The following is a 12,262-nucleotide window of genomic DNA, read 5'->3' as shown; positions in this document are numbered from 1 at the left end:
GTTTAAGGGAGCCTTCACCATCTAGCTCCAAGTCTCAGCTCCAGTCTCATCTCCTGCTATTTTCCCCTCAACGCACCTCCCACGCTGGTTACTTTCCTGTGATGTTGAACCTCTTTTTTTTTGCAAGGAGAGGGCAGTCAGCATGTGGAAATTTTAGTTCCCTGACCAGTTATCAAACCCGTGCCCCTTGCAGTGGAACTGGGGAGTCTTAACCACTGGTGTGCTCAGTCGCTCAGTTGTGTCCAACTCTTTGTGACCCCCTGAACTATAACTTGCTAGGCTCCTCTGTCCATGGGATTCTCCAGGCAAGAATACTGGAGTGGGTTGCCATTTCCTCTTCCAGGAGATCTTTCCCACCCAGGGATTGAACCTGCATCTCTTGTGTCTCCTGCATTGGCAGGTGGAATTTTTTTTAACCACGTGTGCCACCTGGGAAGCCCTGGACCACCACAAGGGAAATCCCGTCTGTGTGTGTGTGTGTGTGTGTGTTGAATCTCTTATTGAGACACATTAAGCTCTTTCACAACTCAGTTTCATATGCTGTTGCCTTTATGTGCCCACACTGGTTAACCTTCAGTTTAACCAGATATTGATTGGGAGACAGGAGAGTGCACACCATCTCATTCCACACTTCTGAGGGAAACTTTCAGCTTTTCACCATTAAGTATAACGTTTGTTGTAGGATTGTTTTAGACACCCTGCATCCAGTTAAGGAGGTTTCCTCATTTTTGTAGTTGCAAAGAATTTACTGTTTTATCATGAGTGGCTGTTGAATTTTAGTGAATGTTTTACTGCGTTTATTTTGTATCATAAATTCTCTCCTTCAGTCAATTGTTGATTTATTTTCTACTGTTACATTGGGCCTCCCAGGTGGCGCTAGCAGTAAAGAACCCACCTGTCAAAGCAAGAGATGTAAGAGATGCAGGTTTGATCCCTGGGTCAGGAAGAGATGTAAAAGATGCAGGTTTGATCCCTGGGTCAGGAAGTGGGTATGGTAACCCACTCCAGTGTTCTTGTCAGACACGACCGAAGCGACTGAGCACTACTGTTAACTAACTTTTTAATTCCTAGATAAGCTCAATGTGCTCTTCAGATGTTACCCTTTTTCAGTGTATATTTCTGGATTCAATTTACTAATATTTTGTTTAGCTCATGGCCTGATAATCTGTGCAGTGGCCCAGTGGGAGCGCTTTGTGGAGATATGACCAAAAGCAACCTGATAATTAGAAGCAAAGTTTGATTTCCACTTCTGGTCTGGCATCAGGGGTTCTGAATAGATGTTGGCTGAGGATTGAGTGTGGATGTCTTAAGCTCTGTAATACTACAGGAAAATGAAAGCTTCATTATCAACACCTTTTATATTCAGTACAAAGTTTAGTACATATTCAGTCCCCAAACTGAAACAGATCTTATCGCTTAATTCAAAAGTTTTAATTGTAGTGAGATACAAACTTAATATGTGCAAGTAAATTTTTTTAATGTTTAGTTTGCTAGTTCACCTTACATGAAAAATAATGAGCAAAAAGAAAAGTCCCATAGACCCCCAAAACACCTCTACAGAAAACTTTTCTATGTTAATTCCACGTATGACATTGATTCTTTCTGTTTGCTTAGACCTAGATTGCTGAGGATGTTCTTCTCCAGTTCCAAATAACTCTCGTAGTCCATTTTCAACTCAGCTTCCAACTGTTCTTTTGACTTCTGAAATGTTTTCTAGAGGGGGAAAAGCAAGTCACTGGTATAAAACTCTGACAGCAAGAGATACATACCAAAGACTGGAGGAGACTATTTCCTTTTAAGATTTTGATGTGGACTTTTTAAATCCCTTATTGAAGTTGTTACAATGTTGCTTTTGTTTTAGTTTGGTTTTTTGGCTATGAGGCATGTGGGATCTAGCTCCCCAACCAGAGATAAAACCCCACACCTCCCTCCATTGGAAGGCAAAGTCTTAACCACTGGACCACCAGGGAAGTCCCATGGAAGGGACTTCCGTTATTTCTGAAGGGCTGGACTGGCTGCTGTTCTCCAGAAGGGCTTTGTGGGTCAGGGGGCAGGAGGGCATCTCTTGCATAGTCAGGGAGAGGGGCTGCTGACCCTGAATAGGAGGGGCACAGATCAGCAGAGTAGTGTGTGCAGTCTCAAGGTATCTCCTAGTGGTGGAGCTGATCAAATTTTGTTATGGACTGGACGTGGGCTCTCAGGGGCAGAGGGAAATCAGGCTGGCCTATGAGCTCCTGCCACGGTAGAGGGAAGAGCATGTTGAGAGGGGAGGGGAAAAACAACAAAAAGCATTTACTCAGCTCCTTTACCCAACACTACTTGCTGAATAATCTGATTCATCTGTTTTGTTCTTTGATCTGTCAATGTTTGCATGAGTACTGTTCTGCTTTAGCTAGTATTTTAATTTTAATTTAATTAATTAATTAAATTTATTGTAGTATCTGCTAGGGCAGTCATTACGATTTTTAAGATTTTGTTTCTTCTCATCTGTGTCTCCGATGAACTTACGATTACTTCATATTGGTATGTTGTCCTGTGATTTTTTTTTAAATAATCTTATTTATTTCTTTTTGGCTGTGCTGGGTCTTCATTGCTACACAGGTTTTTCTCTATTTGTGGCAAGTGGGTGCTATTTTCTAGTTGTGGCTTCTCTCGAGTTGTGGTGGCTTCTTGTGTTGCAGAGCACGGACTCTAGGGCACATGGGCTTCAGTAGCTGTGGTGTGTGGGCTCAGTAGCTGTGGCACTGGGGCTCCAGAGCACAGGCTCAATAGTTGTGGCACAGGGCTCAGTCGCTCTGTGACATGTGGGATCTTCCCGGACCAGGGCTCATACCCGTGTCTCCTGCATTGGCGGGCGGACTCTACCACTGAGCCGCCACAGAATCCCCCTGCGTTGGTTCTGTTTCTCCTCCTCTTGTCCTGTCCCCACCCTAATGTCATCCTGTGCCTTCTGATCTCTTGTCACAAAACTCTGTCTTTGAGGATTCTATTGAGGGCACCACCACCACATTTTATTCTAGTTTCTTGAGAATCATTTGCAAGAAGCATTTTCTTCTTTGCAGTGTTCACCATGCCTGAAGTTCCCTTCATCCCTTCATATGTATTTGTGCCATATGTTTGCTTTCTCCCTCTCTTAATATATCTGCTTCCTCAGATTCCTCATGTCTAATCACTGTAACATTATACCACTGTGAGTATTAAATGAATTATTAAACATGGCAGGTCCTCAGAATGGTACATGGCACACAGTAAGCACTTAATAGGTGTTAACTACAATAACCAGTTCACAAAAAGAGCAGGACTTGACAGGGTAAGAGTAGAAAGATGTTATTCTCCTAACTTTTGTCCTTTGCCACATTTGTGACAGCTTCCATAGCATTTCCTACCACTTTTAGGTATTAGGAATAGTGTCATTTTCAGATTATTTGAAGATCCAGCCCAGCCCAGTATGTAAGTGAAGAACTGCAATGCCCGCACTGCAATGCCCCCTGCGCACTTCCATTGGTTGCCTCCACAGGTTGCCTCACTCCATTAAGAAGGTCCCTTGAGGCATTTGATTTGAGCCTAGCCACTTTCAGGTTTCCACCTGACCCCAGGACAACTCACCCCCCTCACTCTGCCATCAGTACAAGTTCTTTGCTCACTGGTCCACTCTCCACTGGACTTCCCTGGGGGCTCAGGCGGTAAAGCGTCTGTCTACAATGCGGGAGACATGGGTTCAATCCCTGGGTTGGGAAGATTCCCTGGAGAAGGAAATGACAACCCACTCCAGTACTCTTGCCTAGAAAATCCCATGGACGGAGGAGCCTGGTGTCCATGGGATCTCAGAGTGGGACACGACTGAGCGACTTCACTTCACTCCTCTCTTCACTTGTCTGTCAGAGCTGTTGAAGCCAACCTCTTGCTTGCAGACTTTCCAGCCATAGGAGTCAGGTCCCTGTCTCTGGGTTTCCTGTATTCTCCCTGGACAGTCTGCTCTGATCCCTTGGCAGTTCCTGGCCCTTGGATTTCTGTGGCTTAGCGAAACTCCTGCCAGGTGTATGAGGCCAATTGTCCATCCTCACCAGTAACCTGTCTCCAGCAGTGCTTCCCTTGCAGGTCTCCTCCCAGAGTCTGAGTGGTATAGCAGGAGCAGGAATGGGGAATATATAGCCCTCCAATGCTTCTCTTCAAAAAAGAAAAAATCTTCTCTTCCAACCTCTTTCCCCATAAATCTTGCCTCCCTTGTGCAGCCTGGAGTGTGGGTCACTGACTAAGGGCTGCAGAATTGTTTTGAATTCTGAATGAATCACATGGAAACTACTGCTTGTTTTCTGCTTTGGGTCTCCAGCTGAAACTCCAGCTAAGAAAATTCCCATTTTGCGTGCTGTTAGAGCTGTGATTACTATTATTTTTCAATAAGTGAGTGGTATCCAGATTCAAGGTTTGCAAAGAGACGGATATGATTACCCTCATATCTGTGGGTTGAAGTGCATGGCCTAATCTCTGCCAGCTGAGGGGGGCGCTCATGAAGACCAGCCTTGCTGGATGGATATGTGATTATCTCTGCCCTCTGTAATAATACTAATAGTGGACACATTAGCACTTCCCATCTGTCAGTTACTGGCTAAGTGCTGTAAATATTTAACTCATTTAATCCCCACGGCAATTGTCTGAGGCTGTTACAGTTTGTTCCCATTTCTCCTATCATCAGCCATTGCTTGTAAGGAGATACTTCTGATGAACATTAGCTGTTTTTCCTTGGTGACTCTATTCATGTTCTAAATGTAACAGAGGAGCCCCTTTAAATGTATTCATTTATCCACCGTCTAGTTCCAGAGAAAACTTGAGACATGGAAGCTCTACTCTAAGCAGGGTACTATGTCAGATGGAAATGAAGTTACAAGAAGGAGGTGGAAAAGTTTTGGAAACTCTGTTCCAAGATATGATTATTACAATATTTGAGTGTTTCAAAAGTACTTCACATGCAAATTATTATTATCTTATATGGATAATTAGCTGTCACTATGCTATTTAAACACTCCTAGGGGCTGGACAGGGAGGCCTGGCGTGCTGTGATTCATGGGGTCGCAAAGAGTCGGACACGACTGAGCGAATGAACTGAACTGAGGGGCTTCCCTGGTGGCTCAGTGGTAAAGAATCTTTCAGCCAACGCAGGAGACAGGGGTTCATCCCTAGTCCAGGAAGATCCCACATGCTGCGGAGCAACTAAACCTGTGTGCCACAACTATTGAGCCTGCGCTCTAGAGCCCAGGAACCGCAACTACTGAAGCCCGGGTGCCCTAGAGCCTGTGCTCCACAAGAGAAGCCACTGCAATGAGAAGCGCACACACTGCAACTGGAGAGTAGCCCCCGCTCTCTGCAACTAGAGAAACGCCTGAGCAACAGTGAAGACCCAGCATAGCCCTCCCCAAACTTTTTAATAAATAAAGTAAAATTATAAAAAATAAATAAGTAAACACTCCTAGTAATTGTGGATGATTGCTGGTGTGGGGAAAGGTGGCAGGTAATCTCCCATGACAGAAGTTCATCCAATGTTTGTGACCGTGTAAAAGAACAGACCAAGACCATTTTTTTTGTAGTAAACAAGGTCAATTAATTGGCTTTTTTTATACCTCATCACCACTAAACAAAGTTTTGAAATGATGCTTCATCTCCTTTTGTTACACTAATCTGTATCTGACAGTATGATAATGTTAATCTATTTGCTAATGCAATACATGAAAATATTTCCACATGCTTGTGTTTTTAATTGAGACCTCGGGTCTCACATGAGTAATGACATTGGGGGAGGCTATATATTTGGTTATAAGGAAACAGCAGGCAGTGATGAAACTGTTGGTGCCAAAAGGGCAAGGAAGGGAATGAGCAAGAGACAAGCAGAAATATGGACTGAGATGACCTCAAGTGAGAAAGAAAGAAGAGCTGAATTCACAGACCGTTTAAAGCCCCCAGTTCCACTGGTCAAGGAAGACCAACAAAGTAAAATCACATCAGAGAGATTGAGACAGAGGAGGCTGGGGGCTCCAGAGCTTTAGGTTCCTTTTTGGTAGAGTTTAAGAAGGATGCGTCCTATACCAAATTAGCCTCAATCGCAAATTTCACAGTTCTAGTCTATTACAGTAAAATTTATATCTATTTGTTCGTTTGACTCTATACACTGTGCTGTGCTGTGCTAAACTGCTTCAGTCGGGTCTGAATCTTTGCGACCCTATGGACCACAGCCCACCAGGAGACCACAGCACACCAAGAATACTACAGAGGCTTGCCACACCCTCTTCCAGGGGATCTTCCAGACTCAGGGATAGAGCCCATGTCGCTTACCTCTCCTGCACTGGCAGGTGGGTTCTGAGCCCTAGTGGCTCAGGGGAAAAGAATCCACCTGCAATTCAGGAGACTCAGGAGATGAAGGTTCAATCTCTGGGTTGGGAACATCCCCTGGAGGAAGAAATGACAACCCCCTCCAGTATTCTTGCCTAGAGAATCCCATGGACAGAGAGACCTGGTAGGTTACAGTCCATGGGGTCGCAAAGAGTCAGATGGGATTGAGCAACAACTGGTAGCTATTATGCCCTCTATATACTAGCTCCCACTTAATGACAGTTTATTATTTGTCAGGTTACCTAACTGAAATCCTCACAGTAATCTTAAAAGGTTGTTACTAATATTCCCATTTTAAAAACAAGAGAACCAAAACTCAGCAAAGATGCAAACCTTGCTCTAGATCTCATGGCTAGTAAGTGGAAGACATGAGATGTGAGCCCACATGTCCTAATTCATATTCCACTGTTTTTTACACTGTTTTAATGCATTATTCACTAAATGTTAAGTTTCTATGAAATGAAAGCATTCAAACTTTGAATCTCTGTATCCATATTGTTATTTAGATACCACCAAATCTAAAGGACTTGAAATATAGAAAATGTCAGAAACTAAATTGGATAGAATCTCACTAGGTGTCCAATTGGTTGTTTGACTCACACTAAGCTAGGAAATCAGAGAACTGCCCTCTTGACTCCCATGAGAAGAAGAGAAGAATGTGAAAAGGCATAGTTTTTCTTTTGAATCTGTGGAATAAGCCAAACAAATATAATCCTACTAGTGTTGCTGCTGCTGCTGCTGCTGCTAAGTCACTTCAGTCGTGTCCGACTCTGTGTGACCCCATAGACGGAAGCCCACCAGGCTCCCCCGTCCCTGGGATTCTCCAGGCAAGAACACTGGAGTGGGTTGTCATTTCCTTCTCCAATGTGTGAAAGTGGAAAGTGAAAAGTGAAAGTGAAGTCGCTCAGTCGTGTCCGACCCTTAGCGACCCCACGGACTGCAGCCTACCAGGCTCCTCCATCCATGGGATTTCTAGGAGGGAAGTAATTTTGGTTTCTGAAATTTAACTTACGACTTTTTTCTTCTCCAGTTCCAGCTCCATTTCTCTCTTTTCCTGTTCACGAATTATTCTGCGCTGTTCTACATATTCCAGATGTTTGACTTCTCTTTCAAAGTAGTGGCTTATACTTGATACCTGTTAGAAATACAGGCTCATGAGAGGGGGGCTCACAGAGAAGCCCCCATGTTCTTGACAAGGCTCTGGAAGAACGTCTGCTGCTTATAAGTTATTAGCTAGATTGCCTGCTTTGGGATAAGGCCCAAAGCCCATTACCAGAGGAGCTAATTCGTGGGCTACTGGAGGTTTAGGGACCTGCGAATTGGGGGATGGCAGAAAAGGAGTGGGATTGGAAGGAGAGAGCTGCGAAAAATTTCAATTTTGTAAAAGAAATATCCTTGGATGCGTCTTTTCCCTCCTTTCTCTCCTTCTCACTTTTAAGGCTGAGGGAAGTTTTGCATTATCAGTCAAACTTGGAAAGCCCAGATGAGGATGTCAGTGGAAACCCTAAAGTGGATGGAAGCAGAGCTAAGTTCCTGGTCCCCTGGAGAGCTTAGCATGTGTGGGCAGAAGAATAGAAGCAAGGAAGGCATCAGAGACCTTGGGTGAGGTGACCAAAGAAGGGAGAGTTTTTTGCCTGCAAGTAACTGGACATGAGTTTGAGTGAACTCAGGGAGTTGGTGATGGACAGGGATGCCTGGCGTGCTGTGATTCATGAGGTCGCGGAGAGTCGGACACGACTGAGCGACTGAACTGAACTGAACTAGGTTGATGTTGTTGGAACTTGCAACAGATTGCAATGTATATATTTAATGTTTACTGTACCCATATTTATGTACTATTTATTGATCTTCCTTTTATAACTATTATACACTGCTTGAAACGAAACTCCTGGGTGGGATGCATGGAGGGGCATAGAGAACACTGCCACTTTAGACCCGCTGCCTACAGTACACCATGCTGGGGAAGGATGGATGGAGGCTGGCAATGGAGAGATGCATAAAAATGTCAGCTGGGTCCTCTGGGAAGGGTATCACCAAAATAAGGGTCCCATGCTTGGGTTACAATCTGAAAATAACTTCTTATGATTATGAATCCCCAAATCAATTATTCTCTGAATCTGGGCTTCATTTACTTGGCCTTTCTTTCATTGCATGCTTTTTTCCCCTCTAGCTTTAAGCCATTTATCTCATACAACAGGAATACATCCCCTCATTATTTAATTTTATATTGGAGCATAGTTGATTAACAATGTTGTGTTACTTTCAGATGCATAGCAAAGTGATTCAGCTACATGTATACATATATCTATTCTTTTTCAAATTCTTTTCCCATTTAGGTTAATATCCTCTTATTTTTGACTGCATGATTCTTTTATTTTCTTACAGAGCAAAAATGCTGTCATTTCTGAACATACTTCTAAAACATGTCTCAGCAGTATCTGATCACATAAATCCTCAAAGCCAAAAGTTACTAACCTCATTGGTTGAAGGGTGACTTAATGTCCAAGGAATTTCCAATATATGCAGTGTTCCATAATAATCAGCTATGGCTATAAATTGCTGCTTAGCTGAAAGTTTCAAAAAGGGGAGAAAAAACAGCTCTGCAATCAGAAAGTCATCTTAGAAGTTAAACACGTACTGCATTTTTGCTTTGTCATTTCCCAAAGGGCCTGTTGTGGTTGTGATAATCTTGGCATCTCATCAGACCTTCATGACTGGAGATCATAATAACACATGAAAGACATTTTTCCAGTTGGTGAAATGAAAGCTGAGACCTTGAGCCTTTCTCAGCCACCCTGCTCATCCCCAATCATGTTTTCTTAGCCTCTACTTAAGGACTGTGACTCCCAGGTGAGGTTGACCCTCTGACTGGATCCATGGCAGATTTGAGAAGGAAGCGGGTACAATACATGGAAGATTTTCACAGAAAAATCATGACGCCAATTTTCACCAAAGACAGTAAGGGCTAAAGGATGCCATTATCCAGATGAATTTCAAATACAGTCAAAACCAGTTTTCTTATTACAGAAACAAATTGCTCCTTTTGGTCATTTTAAATGGGTGTAAAACACAAGCATATTGGAGAATTTTAATTTTTTATCTCAACTTTTTTCTTCTCCTTTTCAGAAGGTCTGGTTCACGCTGCTAAATCCTAGAATTGTAATCCCTGTAGGTATGCAAAAGCAATGTTTTGCAGCAAATATGGGAAAACACATTTTCGTGACACATATGGTCAAGTAGTAGCCAGACTCTGACACTCTAGAAATCCTGAAGACTGTGTTTCTAAACCTCATATTTCTTCTGAGAAAATGATAATTTTATGCCTGTGCATCTCTGGAAACAAAGGTAAACTTCTTTTAAACGAGGCAAATATATACTTAGTCTGGGTAGAAAGTATTACTTGGGTGAAATAGAGAAACTGAGATAAAAGATATAAATTATTTTTCTATCGAAACATTCTTGAATTTCTGCTTGCTCTGTTATACATTATTTTTTCCTCACAGTTAGTTCAGAAGTTATAGTTTAAACAGATATATGACCTCACAGAGTCATTGAGATTTCATGAAAAGAACTGCTTGATATTGTCCAGGGGAAAGCCATAAAAGTGATAAAATATTGAAAATTTGTGACATAACAAAAGATTAAAGATACAGAACTTATTCTATTTGAAAAAGAAGCAGCAAAAGGTAGCAAGGATTTAGAGTTCACCCTGTGATTTAGGGACCCAGAGAGGGTAACAAAGAGGCTTTTCATTGAGTGGTTCAAAATCAGCCCCTGCTTGACATACTAAAATGTGTCTCAGAAATAACTGATGAAGAAACTAGTGAAACTCAGGTTGTAACCAAAATTTGAGTAGAAGAGGGAAGGAAAGGAAGTGCAGTGATGGGAAGGGAGGAGGTGGCATGGGGAGAGAAAACTTGAGAAGCAACATCAGAGGCTTTCCAGATGAATGTCAAAATGCCCCCTGCCCAAAAAAGGCAAAATGACTTTGCTCCTTTAATCAGAGTTAACATACCAGAAAAGGTCCAGGGTTTGATGTACATGATCATAGTTATACAGATGTTTTGGGACTGGGCTGGTTCATGAGTTTTCTCAAGAAGGTCCCAGATATCGATGTATCCATCTTCTCGGCCAATATAGAAGACTCCAGGCCTGGTCAGGGACCAGTGCCCTGAGGTGTACCTTTTTGGTGCACAGCACGACTGAAGGAGGGGTCCGGTCTAAAATTAAAAACAAAAGTTTTTGTTATTATCTGAGGGATATTCACAAGGTTTTTTGTTTTTAGAATAAAACTCAGATGGCTATGATCATATAAGAGCAGAATTATGCCTACTCAGAAGTCTTCTTAGTTTTCCTTATAGGGTTTTTATATATGCCGGCTCTTTTCTTTCTTGTATATTTTCATAGCATTTTTTTTTTTTATTTTAGTGACTTTTTAGAAAAGATCAAATTCTCTAATTGAGCTATTGGTGATTCCAATTCAACTGTTCCTAAAGTCCATTGCTGTTTGGAGACTGATGGACACTGGATGAGTAAAGATTATAAATTATAAGATTATAAGTTTTGCTTATATCTTTATTTTCCTGTCAGGTGCCTACTCACCGTGGAAACAGCTCTGGTGTTCAGGAAAAGGAATGAACAGTCAGTCCTGTGAGCTGCATCCAGTAGTTTATGGATATTTTGGGGGAGAGATTTTGGACTACCAATGCAACATAATAAGATTATTTCTCTTCTCTGCTATGGGGTACTTTGCCTTCTTCGGGGGGTTTTCATAGAGACAGAAGATCAAAATGCATTCTCTTTCCACCATCATGCTCTACCTGGCAACCAGGTGGACCCCTTCACCTACTTACATCTTCTGGGACTAACCTAAGCTATGGAGCTGTCTCCTACCCTTCCAAACATGCAAACAAAGGCTTCTTGTGGGAAACAAACATCACTAATTCATGGACTGCTTACAGGAGACACTCCAATCTGTTCTTGCTCAGTTACTTCAGTTTCTGTGGATAACCAGGTTCTTGACCCCTGCACAGATTTGGACAATCTTGGCTTAATTTCTTTTCTCTTTAACTGAAAAACTAATACTTGCTTGTTGTAAAGAAAAAAAATCATATCAAAGTACATTGGTATGAAGTAGAAGTCCTTTTCTGGAAGGACACTTAAGAAGATCCCAACATTTTTTCAATGACAAACTTGTACATATATCACACACAATTTTTTTGAGTATTCATGTAAGTTAGAGTCCCAGAAATAAAAGGGAAAAGTGTTAGGTCAAAGAATATATATATTACAGATGTGAAACTCATATATATATAATTCTCTTAAGTAGCTTATGAAAGGTTCACATCATACTGATTTTCCCACACTCCTGCTTCACTCAATTTTACCAATCTTTCTAGGTTTTGGCAGTTTAGCTTCTGACTATCTGGATCCAGGCCCTGTCCTAAATCCTGACCACCAGATTCCTGGCACTGCCTCATCCTGACCTCTGCATGTCTCTGTCTGCCTGGTGACAGATCCCTTAGATTTCTTACTCCCACTTTCCGGTGACAAGTTGCCTGGTGCAGGAGTAAAGATGATAGACCCATTGCTTCTCTTTGGGCTTCATACAGTAATCAGTATGTCATCTTGTATTTTAAGAGGAGGGGAAAAACAAAAACCAAGCGAAGAGTTCGCAACATATATTTAGAAGACAACATTGGTTTCAGAGAACAAAAGACTTGTAAATGTTTCCTGCCCTCAGGGAAGAAAAGCAAATGGTTGTGTTTTCCAAAGGCTTGTACTGGTTCTGCTGACAGGCTGGGGCCCAGGCCATCTGTTCCAATATTTCTAAAAAGCATCCCAAAGGCATTGTTATGTCAGAACAGTCTGTTGTTCCTAT

The 12,262-nt window shown here is 42.2% G+C and overlaps 1 protein-coding gene across 2 annotated transcripts in view; it reads right to left on the bottom strand.

The window, feature by feature from the left end:
* Positions 1–1,420: 1,420 nt before the first annotated feature.
* Positions 1,421–12,262, bottom strand: part of DNAI3 (dynein axonemal intermediate chain 3) — an 85,178-nt gene continuing 74,336 nt past the window's right edge. For both annotated transcript variants that reach the window (XM_055402182.2, XM_055402185.2), the window contains 4 exons: positions 10,397–10,601; positions 8,857–8,948; positions 7,394–7,516; positions 1,421–1,713 (listed from right to left, as the gene is read on the bottom strand). In XM_055402182.2, the coding sequence (XP_055258157.2) occupies positions 1,570–1,713; positions 7,394–7,516; positions 8,857–8,948; positions 10,397–10,601 (564 nt within the window). In that variant the 3' untranslated portion in view covers positions 1,421–1,569. The remainder of the gene's footprint in view (positions 1,714–7,393; positions 7,517–8,856; positions 8,949–10,396; positions 10,602–12,262) is intronic.

The sequence above is a fragment of the Moschus berezovskii genome, chromosome 4 (genome assembly GCF_049115385.1).
Source record: "Moschus berezovskii isolate FMDL1 chromosome 4, NW_MosBer_1.0, whole genome shotgun sequence".
Taxonomy (NCBI): domain Eukaryota; kingdom Metazoa; phylum Chordata; class Mammalia; order Artiodactyla; family Moschidae; genus Moschus; species Moschus berezovskii.
Note: the sequence above shows the minus strand (reverse complement) of the source record. Positions and strands in the feature narration are given on the sequence as shown.